The sequence below is a fragment of the Urocitellus parryii genome, chromosome 7 (assembly GCF_045843805.1).
Source record: "Urocitellus parryii isolate mUroPar1 chromosome 7, mUroPar1.hap1, whole genome shotgun sequence".
NCBI classification, from domain to species: Eukaryota; Metazoa; Chordata; class Mammalia; order Rodentia; family Sciuridae; genus Urocitellus; species Urocitellus parryii.
Genome location: NC_135537.1, coordinates 112,842,459 through 112,862,479, shown reverse-complemented (window position 1 = coordinate 112,862,479; position 20,021 = coordinate 112,842,459). Strand labels below are relative to the sequence as shown.

Genomic DNA, 20,021 nt, shown 5'->3' with positions numbered 1-20,021 from the left:
AAAGCCTGGTTTCCTGGTAATTAAAATTGCACTGGTCATGTAAATTAGATTTAGGGATTTCACAGGGAAATGAATAAGATATGATGTGTTATAAGGGACTTGAATAAGATATGATGTGTTATAAGTAGTTGTCTTTTTATTGATTTTAGTTTTTTAAAATACATGACAGTGAAATGCATTACTATTCTTATTACACATATAGAGCACAATTTTTCATATATTTGTATATAAAGTATGTCACACCAATTTATGTTTTTATACATGTACTTTGTTTTTTTGCATTACAATTCTTATTACACATATATACCACAATTTTTCTTATCTCTGTATATAAAGTAGGTAAACATGTTATTGTATTTCTCATGTGATGTTATTTGATTTTCAACATCACTAAGAATGTCAGCATCTCTCTCCATCAGACACCGGTGGTGATTCCAGCTGTATTTTCGTACTTACACTGAAACCTAGTCCTAGTGAGGCAGAGGCCAGTACCCTGACATGGGGTGCCAGGAGCCATGATGGATCCCAGGCTGTGCAAAAATAGTAATTTGTAAAGTTAAAGTATTATGTTTTATAACAACTAATGATATTTTGTTTCTATCAGTAATACTTCCAAGTTTTAAGTCTTTTAACATTTTATTTAAGCATTATAATTTTACAAAATCATGTGGCTTTTGACATATTCATAGATGCATAAACAAATTTTTTATGAGGAAAAATTGCTTTCTGTGCATTTGGTGTATGTGAAATTTGTATACATGGCAACAGTTTCTCAAATTATTATTAATTTATCTTTATGCAAATTATAAATACAATCATTTTCAATGATTGTATATCTCTGATGGCCTTACACATACCTAAGTAATAATCATGCATTTTACAATTATTTTCACATTACTGAACAAAAATAATATTTTTTAGGCATTCAGAGGGCATTTCCCCAAAGGTTTATTTTCCCTGTGTTTTAGTTTCTGTCTCCTTAGCCTCTTTGAAACCTCAGGACTTGTTCTGGGTGCCTCACTCAGCTCTTCCTGAGCCTTGGAGGGCACTGGGATACCTTTCTCTAAACATGACACCTGTGACTTGCAGAGTCTCTGTATTTCATGGCTGAAGCCTGGTTTTCTGGTTATGAAATTTGCACTTGGTTATATAAATTAGATTTAGGGATTTTACATTGAGATATGTTTTGAAGGACTTCAATAAGGTTTCATGTTTTCTATGTTGTCTTTCTCATGTGATGGTTTTAATCACCAACATTACTAAGAATCTCAGAATCTCTGTCAATTAGACAAACAGCTTGTGATTCCAGCTGTATTTTCATATTTACTCTGAAACCTAGCTCTAGTGAGGCAGAGGATAGCACCCTGACACGGGGTGCCAGGCGCCATGATGGGTCTCAGGCTGTGCACACCCAGCTGTCCATCCTTGGTGTGGGGAGCCCACCAGATGCTCTGCCCCAGGCATTGTGAAGCACAGCCTGGCTGTGGGCCACAGGTGCCCTGTGAGCTGCAGAGCCACAGGACAAGGCCTTCTTTGCATGTGGCCCTCATCACCCACCCTCACCCCAGCCCTCTCTGCACCTTCCCTTCTCCAGGGGCCACTGTCCTCTCTCTTTCCAGGACCTGATGCAGTAGATTCCCCACCTGAGTGATGGTGTGGTGATGTCTCCCTCTGCCTGACTCATTTCAGCTAGGTTCATGTGCTCCAGGGCCATGCCCAGTGTCAGAAGGGAAAGGAATCCATTTTTCTTGCCTCTAAAATATTTTCTGCTCTACACATGGCACATGCTTTTCATCCATCTACCCCATACAGGATTCCATTATTGATCATAAAAAGTGCTTCAAACATCATGGGACTTGAGTTAGAGCAAGTTCCTTGGACCCCACATTTCACCTGCTATGCACAGTTGGAAGAGGTCCTGTCTCCATCTCCTACCCTATGACTCTGCAGTCCTCAGGCCATGATGCACAGGGTGGCATCTCCTGCCTGTTACCCTCCAAGCTGGCCCTGCAGCTGGCAGACATACAGCACTGGGGCCTTAGGGGACCTTCTCCCAGGATCCTCTAACCAAGGAACTAGGGGAACTCTGTGTAGGAGCTATATCTAGTATCAAGCTCTGCCTGAGCCCCAGGGCTATCCAGGCCATCCTCTGGAATTCAGGTTAGAGAAGATACCTGTGTGTCTGAAGAGTTAAATCCATGGTTGATTCCAGGGTGGCTGCTGGGTGGGTATTCTAGCTCTCAGATTAGAATTGGCACAGACCAACCCTTTACCCAGTGCCAGGGCTGAGTCCACCTCTTTAGATGTTTACTATACCCACCTCAAGTCCAAGCCCCAGTGTGCTGAGTCCAGTCTTTGCTGCTCTGAGTAGCTCCTGAGGCTGAGTGTTCACAATGAGAGAGCTGTACTGCAGCAGGTTCTGGAGACCAGGGTGCAAACACCCAGGTACTGCTCCTGACCAGGGCTACTGATGCTGCAGCACTACATGGCAGGAGGCAGGAGGCAAAGAGAAGCAGACGGGACTGGACCCCCTGATTGATGCTGGGATCATACTGATGTTCAACATACCAGGAAGGCCCTCTACCACCCCAAAGGGAATTTGCCTTTTAGAGCGATATTTGTTCCACTCATAGAGCACAGCCATAGTACCCATCACCTGCTAAATGCCCAGTGTATTTTTTTATAAAACACGGTAAATTTCTCAAGGATTTGGTGGAGAAGAAGTTCAACCATGGCCTCCAAGAAATACATCAATTCTGAATGGGAACCAACTGCTCCAGGCAGGAGACACTCCTCTGCTGAGTCTGAGAGTTGAGGAAAGTCCACAGCTCTGTGACTTGGTGTCCAGCAGTGCGGTTCCACTCTCACAGTGATGTCTGGGGAACCAAGGGCATCTCATCTTCATGAGCCATGAAGGGTACACAGGGTATCTCCACCATGTGACCTTCCTTCTCCTGTGACTGCCTGAGCTGACAGAGAGCCACTGCATATCTGTTGGTCAAAGGGAGCCACCCTGGAGCTGGCCTACCAGGGACAGGGACTCACTTGATTTATTCTGCTTAAGCTCAGGACCTTTTTAGAAGTCAGTTCCCACCTGACTTCTTACTCTGTAGGAGGAGATGGGATGTGGGTGAGCATCTCTTCTACCAAGCCCTCTTCAGGTGCCAGTGTCATGGGACACTGGGCCTCCTGCAGCTGCAAGAAACGTCCACCAGGGGGTGCAGGGAGCCATCACACCTCACTGTCCCCAACCAGTACCTTTCCAGAAGGCTCCTTCCTAGCCTCCCTAGCTCAGGTCTCAGGCTTCAGGTCTGAAGCCAGTTATTGCACTGACTGGGAGTGATTAGAGAGAAGCACTGAGCCTGAGCTGCCCTGAGGGAGGCCTGGGACAAGTGTGGGTTTCCTCCTGAGTCCCAGGAGACACTGGGGTTCAGGGACAGGGCTCCACCCAGGCAGGGCTGGTCCTCTCCAGCTCTCCTTCCCCACTTGAGGACTCCCAGGGCTGTGCCCTCGACACACCTGGCTTCCAGAACAGGCCTGGGTCAGAGGCCAGCCTGGGAACCATGGCCTGTCCCCATCTGGGCCACACTGCCACCTCTCCTCACCCTTCTAAACCAGACTTTCCAGAATAAAAAAAAAATCTCCAGCACCAGGCAGGGGTATCTGACACCAATATATTTATTAAGTATTCCCCCAAAATATAAACACAAACCAGTAAAAAAACAAAACAGACCATGAAACATCAGGCCTTGAGCCACAATGAAAGAGACAATGAGCCACACGACATGGACACGGCCTAAGTGGGAGGACAGCCCAGTGGACTCCTGTGGGTGGGGTGGGCCATAAATACTGAAGGACAGCATCAGAGCCCTGGAGTGCTGCGGCCTGGGAAGCAAAGCTGGGGCAGCACTGTGGCTCCAGGGCCCTGGGCCAGACGCTGCGGCCCGGCCCTGGCTGCAGTGGCCAGGCACCAGCTGGGAACCGCCTCACTTGGGGCCCTGGGCCTCGGACTCCTCCTCATCGTCCTTGTACATCTCGCCCTCCTCCTCGGCCGTGGCGTCCTGTTACTGCTGGTACTCGGATACCAGGTCGTATATGTTGCTCTCTGCCTCGGTGAACTCCATCTCGTCCATGCCCTCGCCCGTGTACCAGTGCAGGAAGGCCTTGCGCCGGAACATGGCTATGAACTGCTCCGAGATGCACTTGAACGGCTCCTGGATGGCCGTGCTGTTGCCGGTTTCTGACTCACCCCCTCTGCAATGTGGGTTCACCTGCCCAGGCTGCTGGGCCCTAAGTGCATATGTAGCAGGAAAAACTTACCAAAGATGAAGTTATCAGGCTTGAAGAGGTGCCCAAAGGCCCCAGACTGGACACTGTCCATGGTTCCAGGCTCCAGATCCACCAGAATGGCCCGAGGCACATACTTGTGAGCTGAGGGGAGAGGGGGGCTGCTCAGTAATGTGGGTCTCAAGGGCTCCTCACTTCCTTCTAAATCCTGCCATGTATAAAATGGTTGATACCTTAGATGGCAGTCAAGTTGTGCATCCCTGTGGGCAGGCTGATATTTCACCAGTTTGCTATGGAAATCACTCTGCACTGGTTACCAAACAGCCCCCAACCAAGCCCTCCAGTGAGTGGGCTCTGGGCCCTCCCCCAGCCCGCTCCTCTGGACTGTACACCTGCCCTCTTTGCCATCAGAGTTCTGCACCTCACTCTGTGCTGGCTGTCAACTGACTTGTCATTTTCATTCTGTGAGTATGAATGCCCCATCTCCAGGACACCTGCTAGCCTCTGGGGCAACCAGTGGAGGCAGAGGTGTTAGGACTCTGCCCACCCAGGCACCCGGTTCCCAAAGGCAGGTGCTAACAGGAGGCCTCATTATAGTAGATGCTGATGCGTTCCAGTTGCAGGTCCGAGTCCCCCACATAGTTGCCACTGGGGTCGATGCCGTGCTCATCACTGATGACTTCCCAGAACTGCAAGGGAGGCACAGAAGAGTCAGCGAGCAGCCACATCCAAGGCTAGGACCCACCCTCCTGGGGCCTTATAACTCACAGCATATGAGTAGGAAAACCTTGTGCTCTCACCTGTCAGACAACCCACTGCCTGCATGACCAGGCTGCCCAGGGGGCCCAGGGGTAGACCAGGGCTCAGCCCACACAAACCAGGTTCCCAGACCCAGATTTGCACTCATGGGCAAGGAGATAACACTTCCTGGGCTATATTATTCCTTCTTTCTAGACAAGGGAAAGCAGGCTCAGATCTGTCACATCCTTTAGCCACTATGTGTGGCCCTTGGCATCAGAGTAAGCAGTGTTCAGTGCTGGGGCTCAGCCCTGCCTGTCATGGTTTGATTGTGAGGTGTCCCCTAAAAGCTCACATGTGAGACAATGCAAGAAGGCTTAAAGGAAAAATAACTGGCTGCGGATGTGGCTCAAGCGGTAGCACACTCGCCTGGCATGCGTGCGGCCCGGGTTCGATCCTCAGCACCACATACCAACAAAGATGTTGTGTCCGCCGAGAACTAAAAAATAAATATTAAAAATTCTCTCTCTCTCTCTCCTCTCTCAGTCTCTCTTTTTTTTTAAAAAAAAAAAAAGGAAAAATAACTGGGTTATAGCCTTAACCCAATCAGAGACTTGATCCCCTGATAGGATTAACCAAAGGCCCGTAGGGTTAGCTGGAGGAGGTTGGGTCGCTGGGGGCATGACTTTGGGGTATATATTTTGCATCTGGCTGTGGAATCTCTCTCTGGTTTCTGATCATCATGTGAGCTGTTTCCCTCTGCCATACTCTTCCACCATGATGTTCAACCTCACTTGAGCCCTGAGGAATGGAGCCAGCCTTCTATGCACTGAGACCTCTGAAACAGTGAACCTCAAATAAACTTTTCCTCTTCTAATTGTTCTTTTCAGGTCTTTTATTCACAGCAGCAAAAACTGACCAAAACACTGTCTTAGCCAAGTAGACCCACAGGGACCCTGGGAGCCAGTGTGAGCAAGCACTCCCAACTGAGTCTGCAGCTGGGCTACTGGGGTCCCATGTGGGAATAACTTCCCTCAGGCCACCCTCACCTTGCCATCCACATGGAACCTGACAATGCTAAGGCTCATGCCCTACCACCTGCTGCACCCACCTTGGGCAGGAACACACAATGCTTCTAAAACTCTGGTCCCACACCTGCAGCGGAGCAGGGTAGGTAGCACAGGGCATGTGCAGTAGCACTGTGATTGAGGACTCACAGCTTGGCCCCACTTCTTCCCAGCTGTGTGACCTCAGGCAGGTCACCAGGATTCTCTGTGCCCTGGTGCAGTCTGTACAGTGAGCTTGATAACAAATCTATAGGAATACAGTGAGCTAATCTATGCAAAGAAAATTAACAGTTCATGGCAGATGGTTAGTGCCATGCAGAACTGTTAGCCCACATGCTGGCACACACCCTGGATGAGGGAGCATCAGAAGAAGACACTTCCTTGGGGCACAGCATCTGCCTCCTAAGTCACATGTGTAAGACTCCAAGAATGTAGGATTGTGAGGCCCCTCCCATTGCCTCCACTCTGCTCCTCGGGGCTGCAGTGACTTCCAGATGAGTTACTGGTGTGAAGCCTTGGGGACAAAGGGCCTCTACATAGGAGTCATGTGCTGGTGGAAGAGAACAGTTTGCATGTGCTTATCTATATTTGGATGTCTCTGAGAGAGACACAGAGAGTGGTGCCTGGGGTCCTGGGCTGGGAGAGAGACTGCTTTTCACAGACTATTCTTCTTTGGTACTGTTGGAATTGTCACGTGAACACATTGGCTTTTAAAGTAAGATTAGTTAAAAATAAAATTTTAAAAAGTCCAAAGAGTATGAAGAAAGCATTTACTAATAAAAATCAGGAAAAATGTTTCCTGGAAGCTTATCCCAAGAGACTGTTTTCAGGGGTCACTTCTCAGCAAGGAGGAGACTGGATTTCTTTCTCTCTTGTGTACTTTTGTCTTTACTAAGTTTTATTGTTCTCTTAGCAATAAGTGTGTGTTGATTTTTAATCATAAAAATAAAAACACAGATGGGTTGGAGGCATTTAGAGGTGTTCTTCTCTGACCCTGGAGGCTGTCTTAAAGAACTGTTTGGTTGCTGACAGTCCAGAGCCAGGGCCCTTGATCCATTAGTCTGGAGGGCCCCAGCCTCTGGCTACAGGGCCACTGTGAGAGGAGCTCAACAGTGTGTGTGTGTGTGAGACAGTGCATGCAACTCAGTCAGTTGTAGCCACATGTCCAGTGAGAAGCCTCAACCTAGACATACAACGATACCCACAAGCAACTGGCTCAGCCTTGACAAGAAAGCCTTCCATGGATGTGGGCTTCATTGGTCACAAGGTCTTCAGTGCTATTTAAAACCATATGTGCAGGTAACTTAAATAAAATGGAACGGAAGAACAGAAAATTGTGTCTGGGCTTGGAGAGTAGGACCAAGAAGGGAAAAATGTTTCCTCATCTGCAGTGCTTTTTTTCTTTTTGGCAGAGCCTCAACATGTTGCCCAGGCTGGCCTTGAACTCCTGGGTTAAAGTGATCTTCTTTATTCCCCAGCCTTTACCAGCAGCTGGGACTACAGATCTAAGCCACCGGACTCTGCAGTGTTTCAACTTATCACAGGAAGAATATATTAACCATTGCATTTTTTTGTTGTTGTTAATAAAAAATTGCTGGGCACAGTGGCATATACCTGTAATCCTAGGGACTTGGGAGGCTGAGGCAGGATGAGAGCAAGTCTGAGGTCAGCCTAGCAATTCATAAAATTGACTTGACTCAAAGTAAAAAAATCAAAGAAAAAACGGCTGGGATGCAGCTCAGTGGTACAGCTCCCCTGAGTTTACCACTCAGATTAAAAATCTAAAATAAAGTCTTATCGGTAAAGTACATTATGTAACATGTTTAATAATCAGAGCAATATAACTTTGAAAATTAAGTAGCATCATCACAGAAAAGAAACTGCCAGATGCAGCATGGATCCTGGGTTCTGGGCCCAGCCTCGCTTTGCGACCCCAGGTTGTAAACTGCAGCCCGAACCAGGGGGAGGGAGCCCAGAGGGCAAGGGGGAAAGCCCCCTCCTATTGGCTTACAGGGCAGGCCCCGCCCTGATGCCCCGCCCAGTAGCGGATGGAGGGGCGTAGCCCAGGCCTCAGGCCTTCTGTGGGGCGCAGACAAAGAGGACTCCAGGCGGGTCCAGCGCTGCCAGGCCCTAGACGGGAGGAGAGTGGGGTTGGGGCCTGGACCCAGCCTAGGGAACCAGGGGGAGCCCTGTCTCGTCTGCTGGTGGTTGCGGGGTGGGGGGCGGGGGTAGGGTGAGTCCCCGCCCACTATGCAGTGACCATGCCACTTCTGCAAGACCTGGATTTAAAATCCCTGCCCGGCCCAGCCCATGGCGTGATCCCAGACAAGTGACTCAGCTTCCCGGAGCTGTGGTGTTCTCATCCTCCGGGGTGGGTGATGCCCATCTCGCCACAGCCTTCAAGATGACAGAAACAAAGCCACAACGACGGTGCTGATTCCCACAAATTACTAAGGCTCTGCTGCCACTGACCCTTCCCTCCTCCGCTCACCCACCCCAGCCAGGCACCTCCTGGAGTCCGCGGCCCTTTGTGTTGAGCCTGGCCCACCCAGGGACCCGGGAGGAGGAAAGCAGCCCCTGGCCCACCTGCAGCTAGTGGGCAAAGCTCCTGATCCCCACCGCGGCCCATGGCAGGGAGCTATCTCCCGCTGTACCAGGGACCAGCAACAATAGACAAGAAATTTCCTGTGGTCTGGGGTAGATGCTGAGCAGATGAATCCTTCACACAGGGCCCTGCCCAGGGACCTCCAGCTTAGGACCCCTGAGAGCAGGGTTGGGGGGCTGCAGGAAAGAAGTGCTAAGTTGCTTCACACCGACCACTGATCACCACAAAGGGGAGAAAGGAAAAACAAAGTAGTATACCCCCTCCTCTGAAAATTTGCCTCTGTTTGCTTACCCCCACCCCTTTTAACTACTGAGGATTGAACCCAGGGCCTTCCATACACCAGGCAAGTGCTCTACCTCTGACCTACATCCCCAGCCCTTTTTATTTTATTGAGACAGAGTCTCACTTAATTGCTCAAACTGGTCTCAAAGGTGGGATCCTTCTGCCGCAACTGGGAATTATGGAATAGTTGAGGTTAGAGGCTGTGCTACCACACCCAGACAGAAATATTTTTTCTCATTGTTTTTGTTTTGGTACCAGGGATTGAACCCAGGGGCGCTTAATCACTGAGCCACAACCCCAGCTCTTTTTAAATTTTTTAAATTCTGAGACAGGATCTTGCTAAATTGCTTAGGACCTCACTAAATTGCTGAGGCTGGCTTTGAACTTGTGATCCTCCTGCCTCAGTCTTCTCAGCTGCTGCTGGGATCACAGGCATGCACCACCATGCCCAGAAGGGGAAATTGTTTTTAGACAAACATAAATTAGTAAAAACATCTCAAAAGGAATAAAAATAGGAAGCAAACCTAATATTCCATAGTCCAGTGTCTGAAGACACTGTCCAGCACTCTGTAGGCTGCATAAGGAAGCGGGTATAGACTTGACTGAGCTTTTGTCTAATGTGTGCCTGTGGGATAGAAGTGCTGGGCCAGGCCTAGCAATAGCAGCAGGGTCACCAGGCAGGCCTCAGGGCTGACATCCTCTCCACCCAGCACTGACCTCTGACCCTCCCAGGAGCAGATGTTCAGAGCAGGCCTGGTCCCTGTGACCACAGTAAGGAGTGTTCAGCTCCTCCCATCAAGTCAGGGCAGCTGTCACTGACTGCACCAGGAGTCCTGATTAGATCTGAGAACCCTAGCCCTCAACCCTCCCCTCCCCCAGTATCCCTCCTAGAGGGACACAGATGTCTCTTCTGGTGATTAGAGGATCTCCCCGTACTGCCCCACCCCTTCAGAGGCATCTCCACCCTAGAGCCAAACTTGCAATTTACATGTCAGCCACATGGCTGCCCCAGCCCATGGTAATTAGCTTTCTGTTCCTGCCTGGTTACCATGGCAATAGCCTCCAGGGGAAGTTCTTGTCCGACCCCTTCCCCTCCAGGAACTATCTCCCCCAAGGCCCTCTGGGGAACTAGCTCCACAGCGACCTTGAGCTGGGTCCCTGGCTTAGGTCCTGACAAAGCCACCTCCCTCCACACTGTTGTTCTAAGGGTAGACCCTTCCACCCACCCAGCCCAAGCCCCAGCTCTGCAAGGGACAGAGCTAAGGGGTCAGCCAGCTGCCTTAAACCTGCTGTGTGACCTTGGGCAGGGGACAGCCTTCCAGGACTTGGGGACAGGAACGGCTATCTCACAGGCCGGGTGGGGATGAGGACACCTGAAGTTCCCTGCAGAGGCACACACCAAACCTTTCCTTGCCTCAGCCTTGACATCTGTGAGATGAACTAACAAGGAGAAATGCAGAGGGAGGCTGCAGCCCCCTCACCTGCAGCTACCCTTTGTTCCAGTGTCCAAGCTACAGGAGTAGACCCTGGGTGGGCGCGGTCCAGGGAGGTATCCCGCCTTTGTCCAGAAAGAGCAGGGTTGAGGGAAGAGTCCAGTTCTGGACCAAGGTCACCCTAGTCCAGGCCCAATTCCTCCAACAAAGGAATAGGGTGGGGCTAGGAAGCTAGGGTTTTCAGAACAGGGCTGGGTACAGGAGGGCGGCTCTATCCCTTGGAGGACATCCCATTCTTTCAGTGGAGGTTTGGGCAGAGGGAATCATCATAGCTTTGGGGGAGAGCCCCACCCAAAGCTGCTCACCCTATCCATCTCACTCAAGGCTAAGGTGCGGGCCCCAAAGAGGGCCACGCCCAGACAGTCCCGCAGCAGGCCTGCTGAGGCCGCGCTGGGGAGGGAGAAGGTATAGATGGAGCTGAGGTTTAGCAGCTGACGTGGGCTGCCCCGCCAACAGTCCGAGGTCACCTGGGCAGGGGCAGAGGAAAGGCGAGGGTGGGAATCACAGGAAGAGGATTTCGACGCCCCTGCCGCCCGGCGGGGTACCGCGCTCATCCCTTTGTCCCGGACTGGGAGTGGCGCGAGGTGCAGCCCGCGGTGCACCACGCCTGGCGGACGCGTGGCCTCACCTTGGCCCCCATCTGGTTGCTCCCTCATGCTGGCTGCCTCTGGCGGGCGGTGGCGAGCGCAAACGGACAGTCGGGCTGGCGGGCTGCAGAGTGTCGGCGGCCCACTGCCACCAGCTCTTATAGAGCGGGCCCCGCCCCCGCCGGCCTGACATCAGCGGGCGCGGCCAATCCCAGGGCGCCGCCGCAGAATGCGGCACCGGCTCTGCAGCATCAGCACCGCACATCCCGGCTCCGCCAGCGCAATGCGGCGCCTACTCCCGCCACGGGGACTAGGCCGGGCGAAAGGAGGGACTGCCTCCCAGAGGGTCCTGTTGGGCGAGTGGGGACTCCAGGGAGGACAATAGAGCTCCCCTGGGCCCTTGGACATCCCTCCCCGAGGCAGCTGCCCTGTTGGGTTCCACCACTGCTGCAGCCCCACCCTGAGGCTTTGTGAGTAGGGTCTTTCTTCTCATCTGCTTAGGAACAAACCCCCATCTTCCTGGATCCCTATCTTGTGGCAGACAAGGTATTCTGGTCTCTGCCAGGTTCGTAGGGGTGGGCGAGGCAGGAACCCACTAAGCAGGCCACCTGCAAGAAAGCGAGCTTCAGACAGGACCCAGAAACATCCGAGTTAGGAGACTATGGGAACAGAAGGGCAGCAGGTTATGTATGCAGCTCAAAGAGTCCCTGACCTGGCAATGGAAGGTGCCACCTGCCCTTCCTCCCCGAGGGTTGCCATGAGGAGGCATTGCACTCCTGGGCATTCCCAGGGCCTGGCAGGCAGCCCTTGCTCCATGAATATCCGCCTCAGGAATTGTCCTAAAAGTACATAAGCCAGGCACTGGACCTACCAGGGCAAAAGACAGAGGACAGCAGTTTCTGACTCATTTCCTGATGTCACCTGTATCCTTGAACTCTTGGTATAAGTGAGGGTAAGGAGGGGACCTGGAGCCATCTGGAACCACCTACTTAAGGAGACTGTCAGAAGAGGAAGGAGAGGATGTATCTGCCCTGCATCATTCTATTCATACATGCTGCATTGTTTAATATTCATCTAGGGTTAGATATTCCAATGACACCTTATAATGAGGTCCTCATGGAATTTTGATGACAGAAATCCCTTAAGAAGCATCTCAGGCAGCACCACAGTGTGTAGACCCTCAAGCATCATTCACTTCAAAGCCAGCAGCTGAGAACAAGCTGCAGGCGCCTGTGCCCTCTCTGTGCAGGAGTGCTGTGTGTTGTAGTTGCGTCTCTCTCCTCTCTCGGGAGAAGCTCCCTGGTTTGGCAAGCATAGAAATGGGTCTTTTGTTCTCAAGAGATGCCCCTCCCCCACAGTTTGTCCGTGATGTGGCTTTCCGTGGTTGGTTTCCAGCTGTCTCCATTCAAGGAGTTCTGGTGAGTATTTGGCTGTGCCTCCTTGTCTGTGCAAGGGAAGAAGCTTGGAACCATCCATAGGCCTGGACTCCTTCTCTGCCAGATGGCATCAGACCAAGCCAGCTCCCCCTCTGTCCCCAGAGGGCTCTGGTGCCAGGCTGAAGGCTGACTCACTGTTCTGTCTCCCAGCAGAGACTGGCCTTGCCTGGAACCAGCAGTCTAGTAAGCATTCCCCACCAGCTGACAGCAAGGTGGGGAATGCTTACTAGACCTGTCTGGGAGAAGGTTAATAGGACATGATAGCTCCCACCAAGCCTACCCCAGGGAGGAGGTCTGCTGATGTCCAGTGTCTGTGCAGGAAAATTAGGTGGGCTTAGTGAGAAGCCCAGGTTGCTTCAGAAGAGGGACACAAGGGTCCACAACTCTCTAAAACCAAGCAGTATAGTTCATCCCAAGATGCCCACTGCCTTGGACTCGGTTTTGGACATCCTGAGTCCCCAGACAACCTCACCCCATTCTCAGAGGCCGTGTCTAAAAATTTCCTCAGGCTGGCAGAGCACTGACCCAGCTCCCAGGGGGTCAGTGACTAGCAGAGAATAGACCCCAATCCCTGTTCCGCCCCGGGCCACAGGCCCCTCTGGGCATCCCATAGTAGATGAGGATGGTCCCATTCACTGTGTGCCATAGCTGTGGGGTTGCAGGGATGAGGCCAGGAAAGGGGCATTCTCTGGCTGGGGTCAAGCGTCTGCACCTCAGGGGCTGGGACTGGGTAGTGCTGCTACTGCCAGTGTAGAGTTGGGCCAGAGGCATTTTGGGCAGTATGAGTCTTGTCACCATGGAGGTGACTGGGGGAAGGGGCTGCTGAACATATGTCCTTGGCTCTGTACTGCGGTTTGTAGCCACAGAGAGAGAGATGGCCAAGAAGGAGCTGAGGCCTGAAGTCGATACACTCTTCCCATGGACACTGGAGGCCTCTGGAACTGTGGTCGCCTCCCCTGGGTAGACAGTCATGATTTCTGGGATTCCTTTCTCCCCATCATAACTACTGTCCCTGCATTCCCTCCACCCAGATTTCAAGCAGCTTCTGGAAGAATCCAGGAGATGGTGGTGAGGCTGCACCTGGGCACAGCATTATTACCAACTGTTTCCTGGCCCTGCACTCCCAGGCACTGGCCACTGATTCAGACGGGTAGCCTCTCCTACAGCCAGAGCGTGCCTTTGCTGGATCCCCATGCCTGGGGTGAGTGTGGTGCTGGATTCCCAACTCTCAGGTTTCCACTGAGCCTGCAAACTGGAATGGATGCTCAGCCCCACTCTGGTGGACACCCCTGTGCAATAGGCCCATTCTGCAAATCCAGTCCCCTAGCTCACTTCTGAAAGCAGCCTGCCGCACAGCTGTGGCTGGATCTTTCTGGTCACAAAGTCCTTTCTCCTGAGGCCCTGAACAGGAGCAGGGTCCCTTTTCCATGGCTCCTATTGATCTTCCTGTCCCAGCTGCTGAGGGCACAAGCCCCAAGAGCTGGCAGTAAAAACCAAGTGATGGTGGGCATGGCCTAGTCACAGGCAGAAGCAGAACTCCCTAAGACAGAGAATGTCTCTTTAGGATCCTAGGATCTGCCCCTGCTGCCCAGTAACCAAGCCCCTCCCCTCCCTAACTTACTCCATTTCCCACAACTTCTTTTGAGGGTTGGTTTCTGGAGGTCACACTTACCCCTCTCTCTGTCCCCGGGTCTGTGCTTCCACACCTTTAGAGATCATCTAGTCTGTCCTTTGGAAAATGGGACCAAGAAGGGAAGGGCCTAACCAAGGCCACACAGGACTCGGGCCACTGGATACCTTTGTCTTACTCTGCCCAGCATCCTGGCCTTGATTCCAGCAGCCACTCTCCCTGCTCACCAGAAGCACAGCAGCACCTCCTTGAGTGTCAGGTGGAGCTCCCAGCTGCGGAAGGCATAGATGAGAGGGTCCACAATGGAGTTGCATATAATGAGGGCCAGGAACAGGTTGAAGTTCTTGAAGACACAGCTGCAGGCAGGGTGCTGGGGGCAGAGAACGATGAGGGTGAGGTGCAGGAAAAAGGGCCCCAGCACAGGAAGAAAACACCCAGGAGGGTAGTGAGGGTCACAGCGCCCTTCAGGCAGAAGCCCTGGTGCACTGGTTGCTGCATCTTGTGGAGCTGGGCAATGCCCTGGGCATGCTGGCATGCCCGGGCAAGCATGTGGATGTAGAGAGCTGCCATGAGTGCCAGCATAGCCAGAAAGAAGGTGACGAGACAAAGCAGGACAGCTGCGTGGTTGTAGTAGGTGATGAAGAGGATGCTGGAGAGGATGCTGGCCTCCCAGATTGCCACGATGGCCCCTCGTGCGCGGGGCAGTGTCACAATGCTGTGATAACATAGTGCGTAGAAGATGGAAATGTAGCGGTCCACAGCAATGGCACCCAGAATGCAGAGGCTGGACACCATGGAGCCACAGATGAGCACGTCCATGACATTGTCCAGCTGCTGCACCACAGCGGCTGGCGTTGCCAGGGCGCCCACCTCCAGCAGCAGGAAGATGGCAGTCTCCAGCACATTGCTGGTGCTCACCAGCAGGTCAGACAGGGCCAGGCAGCAGATGAAGCAGTACATGGGAGAGTGCAGGTTGTGATTCTTGGCGATGGCCACCACCACCAGCATGTTCTCCACCAAGCTCACCAGCCCCAGGCCAAGGAAGAGCCCGTCAGGAATGGACACCAGCAGGCACTGGGGGCCCATCTGGTTGGTGGCCAGCCGGAGCTGAGGGGTGGCCATAGGGGTGGAGTTGAGAAAGCCCAGGAGCCTCCTCTGTACAGGCATAGTCCTGTCTTCAGAGCAAGAGGGGTGGATGGAGGGTCCCAGACTCCAGCTGTGTCAGGCTCCAGGCACCAGCTCAGCTCATGGTGCATCGGGTGTCACTCACACCTGTCCTGTTCCATCCCGCTCTCACATTTGCACTCACCCTCTCCCTGGCTGGACACAGTTTGGCCTCGGCATGGCCCCAGTAGAGTCCAGAGACTTCCTGGCTGGGACCCTCAGTTCTGTGGTGTGGACCTTCTGCTCAGGGAATCGGAATCTCAGTTCACAGTGCCAATGAAGCTGGTCATCCACTGCACTGCCAACCTCTTCTCTGGAGGCTGCTCTGGTGGGGACCTCATCTGCTCCGGGAACCTCTAGGTCACCTACCTCTGATAACTCTGCCTGGCCTCCTGCCTCCCTGGGCCAGGGGTAGGCTGAGGTCCCAGGAAGAATGGAGCCTTTCTTTAAAGTTGTCCGCGGAGCCCCTCCTCCAGAGGGTGGCACATGATGGACGTGCGACTGAGCTGCGTGAGCACCCCGGGACCGGCCGCCAGGGGTGTCAGCGGCACCCAGCAGGCGCCAGAGCCCAAGGACCCCTGGGCACAGCGCGGGGTCAAAGCCATGCTGACCTAACCCGTGCTCCTGCCCCTGCATCATAAGTCCTGCCTCTGAGGACCTGCCACTGCGCCCCCTTCTGAGAAACTTCTGATTCTCCTGCAGCCTCATCGCGGCTTCCCTGTGTTCCCCGGTGCTACTGGGCTCTGCTTCATGGTGGGAGCAGCTGCCAGCCCACCCTGCCAGGCAGGAGGCGCGTCGACTCTGGGGCATTTTTAAATTTTTTATTCTTTTATTTTATGTATTTATTTTTATGTGGTGCTGAGGGTGGAACCCAGGGTCTCACACATGCTATGCAGCCACTCTACCACTGAGCCACCACCCCAGCCCCATCTTTCTTTTTGAATTTTTGCTGAGAGTGGAGCCCAAGGCTAGTGGTCTACCAGAGCCACACCTGCCATCCTGAGAACTTGTAAAATGATTAAAATCTCAAGAAACAGTTGGCAAGGCAGGAGCCACAGCCTCAGCAGAGGCTCAGCGCTAGACATACACCACAGGAGCACCTTGCCATGCCAGAGCGGCCACAGCCCCTAACTGTAGCACTGCTGGGGCTGTGGGGGGGCTGTTTTCCTGGCAGCTGGCCAGATGCATCCGGCTGAGGTCTACCAGCAGCCTGTCACCATGCAGACTTGCTCACTCACTGGGGCACCAGCTGCAGCTGCCTACCCCTCCCTGGTGGCACCCCCATTTCTGCTGTGGGCCTACAGGACCTGGAGCTGGGGACCACATCAGGGCACTCTTGTCTCTGGCCTTAGTGGGCCACAGCCAGCGAGGGCATCTTGAGAACCATTTACAGCCCTTGCCTGGGTGGGGAAGGCAGTCCAGCTCCCATTTGGGTATCTGCTAGTGCCCCTGCACTTTCTCGGGCAAGATGTGTTTATGTCTTGCATTACTGGAGACTGTACCCAGGGTCTCGCACATGCTAGGTAAGCCCTCTACCAATAAGCCATATCCCCAGCCCATTAAAAAAAATTATTTAGACTCTATTTTGTGGTACTAGGGATTGAATCCAGGAGTGCTCTGACACTGAACTATATCCCTACACCTTTTTTAAAAAAATTTATTGTGTGTTTACTTATTGGCAGTACTAGGAAATGAACCCAGAGGCCCTCTACCACTGGACCATACCCCCAGCCCTTTTAATTTTATTTTAAAGCAGGGTCTTGGCTGGCCTTGAAGCTGTGATCCTCCTGCCTTGGCCTCAGCCTCATGGACTCACTGAGATGATAGGTGTGACCACTGCACCTAGCAACCCTGAGGTGTTTTGAAAGCATTGGTTTCTGCAGTACGTGTGAGAATCCATTCTCTCACTCCTTCATCTATCCCACTGCCAGACACCTCGGGCCACACCATGCCCGTACACTGCTGTGTGAAAGCACAGGATAGCGCCCACTAACACTGGTTGGACACTCCTTACATCCCCACCCTGCAACTCACCAACTCCTCGTGTTCACTGTGGAGCACTAAGTACAACACAGATGGAACCCACAGATGACAAACATCAGAATGACGGCTTCCCCAGCCTGAGGACAGCCAGGAAGCAGCACCCAGACCCACAGATTGAAGAGTAGCCCGCGCCAGAGTAGCCTCAGGTCCCTTCCTGCCTGCTCTTGCAAGCCACTGTCCTGACCTCAACACCACAGGTGAATTTTGCCTTTCTTGGAATGTCATATAAATGGAACCTTCTGGTTGGTATTTTGAATCACTCTGAGATTCATCCTTTTTATTGCAGGTAATTAAAATCCTCCCACTTAGACCGTGTGGTGTCCATTATGTGAGCAGATCATGCTTGCATTTGGACAGCTTCCAGCTACAGGGCGGACCAAGGTGGCGTTGGAGGCTTGGCGCACATCCCCTGGGGAACAAGGAGCAATGTTGGTGCCACAAAGTGTCCATCCTTAGTGGATCTGGCCATTTTCCATGTTGGTGGACTGCTTCTTTCTGGCAGCTCACCAGTCCCACAAGCCTTCACGGAGAGCCTGCATGGAGGACGGGGCCCACATACTGCCACACCCTGAGCTCAGCTCTTTGCCTCCATGACCTTTGCCCCTCATGGAGAATGGCCCAGGGGAGTGGGTCCCAGCACGAGGACTGTGCTGCAGCACTGGCCCAAAGCCACATGCAGCCCAAGCAGCAGCAGCTGCAGACCACTGTGTACCTCGGGGCAGAGGCAGGCAGCCCACCCCGCCCCCTGCTTCAGGGCCCCTTAACAGGGATGTGGATTTCCACTTCCATTAACAAGGCCTTTGAGAGGAATGTGTTTCTCCCCATCCCTCCTCTGCCAAGCCTAAGACTTCAAAGGCATGAGACTGGGGTAGCCTTTGGCAGAGGTTACCACATCCTTCCTCTCACGAGACCCAGCTGGCGGGCTTAAGAAACCAGACAACCCTGCCTCAGGACTCCCTGTCTTGGACCTCACTGGACACTCCTGCTGCAGGCTTCGTGGGAAGGAGCCCAGTACAGCTGAGCTGGAGACAGTCACCTTTTGGCTTGTGACAGCAGGGAAAGTGGAGAGAGCGGCCTCGGGCTGTCTGTGCCCTGATGAAGCCAGATGGTGCTAAGGCTGAGTGTACCCTGACCTGGATGTCCTGGCGCCCAGTGCAGCTCCCAGTCTTGCCCCAGATGGACATACTTGGCCCTCACGGAGTATCCTGGTGCCCACAGGAGGGCAGTGCACAGCAGGCCTGCCCCACACGGGGAAAGTGGGTCCACTACCTGACCCTCATGCCCAAGCACAGCTTCTCAAGAAGGGCGTTGGCCACATCTTGGCAATGTCAGCCTCCTCTGAAGTCCCTGTCTGGAAGGTGACAGGGAGGTTTGCTCCTGGGTGCCCACCTTGTCTAGCTTGGTGAGAAAGGCCACAGCTGGTCAGCCACCCTGCCCATCACACAGGTCCTCCTGCTGAGACCAAGTGGTACAAAGAGGAGCCAGGCCTGCTTGGCAGCTAGGCCTTCGTGGCTGTTCAGAGATGTGAGCAACTCTAGAAGAGTGCTCAGCTGTAACACTGCTTAAGCCCAAGTGCACCATGAGGTGCTGTGGGCTCAGGGCCTCAGGAAGCAGGCCTGCAGCTGAGCCGGTCTCTCGAGCCCAGGGCCCTTCTCTCTGCTTTAGTGCTAGAGTGCTGGCCATCCATTTCAGAGTTCCATGGCTCCTGGATGCAGGATCACTGCTGTGGCTCCAGATATCACATATCTGGATTGAAGGCAGGAAGAGGAAGGGTACACTGCTTGCCTGTCATTTTCAGAGAACAAACCCTTTCTCAGTAGATTGCCCCCACAGACCACCCCAGCTGTGGGAGCTCGGGTGCTGCCCAACCTGGAGATGGGTGCAATCCCCTACCAAACCCCGTTAGGCCAACATTGAAATTTGGGACTGCGCCTCTTCCTGGCCCCTCTTGGGGCAGAAGATCAGCACTGTGAAGGGGGCCCAGGAGAGAACTGGCACAGCACACAACCCCTCAATTTCCTGACCCTTCCAGAACTAGACAGGATATTCCTCTGTTGGTTACTAGGGACTGAAAAGCTTGCTATCCCTGAGCTACATCCCTAGCCCTGACCTCAGCCTCCAGAGTTGCTGGGATTACAGGATTACAGGTGTGGCCAACATGCCTGGCTTGGGTCACATGATCTGTCCCTCCAGTGGTTAGGCACAATGGCGCTGAGGCTCTGGTGTGCCCTGGCTGTGTGGCCAGCTGTGAGCCAACCTGGGGGTCTTATTGGAGCTCCCAGTTATCCCCAGAACAAATGTCCATTAACCTGTCCTATACCCACCAATCTGCCCTCAACAACTTTCTTCCTAAACTTGCTTTTTGGGCTTCTCCTTCACCTCCGGACACTGCTCCTGAAGCTTCCAAGCTTCCTTCCTTCTCTCCCTGTCTCCTCCCCTCCTTCCTGCCTTCCTTCCCTCCTGTGCTGGGGATAGGGTCTGGAGCCTTGTACATGCCAGCCCAGTGCTCTACCCCTCAGCTGCGTCTCAGCCCTCCAGTTTCCTAATATAGTACCGGGCTGGGGCTGTAGCTCCAAGGTAGAATGTGTGCTCAGAAAGTTCAAAACTCGCAAGTTTGGAGAGGCTGCAGTGTCCAGCTGAGGGACCCCCACACACACATTATCCCCAACTGCTCGAAAAGAACTGGGCT

The 20,021-nt window shown here is 53.0% G+C and overlaps 2 protein-coding genes across 2 annotated transcripts; both read right to left on the bottom strand.

Moving 5' to 3' along the window:
- Positions 1-4,064: 4,064 nt before the first annotated feature.
- Positions 4,065-11,112, bottom strand: LOC144256270 (tubulin beta-4 chain-like). Its single transcript, XM_077801388.1, has 4 exons — positions 11,101-11,112; positions 4,868-4,976; positions 4,317-4,431; positions 4,065-4,254 (listed from the first exon to the last, which is right to left on the bottom strand). Exons 1-4 carry the CDS (start codon positions 11,110-11,112, stop codon positions 4,065-4,067), a joined length of 426 nt encoding a protein of 141 aa, XP_077657514.1.
- A 3,236-nt stretch (positions 11,113-14,348) lies between these two features.
- Positions 14,349-15,292, bottom strand: LOC144255982 (melanocyte-stimulating hormone receptor-like). Its single transcript, XM_077801152.1, is given in 2 exon segments — positions 14,349-14,539; positions 14,542-15,292. Coding segments are annotated over 2 exon segments (942 nt in total).
- Between the last annotated feature and the right edge of the window lie 4,729 nt (positions 15,293-20,021).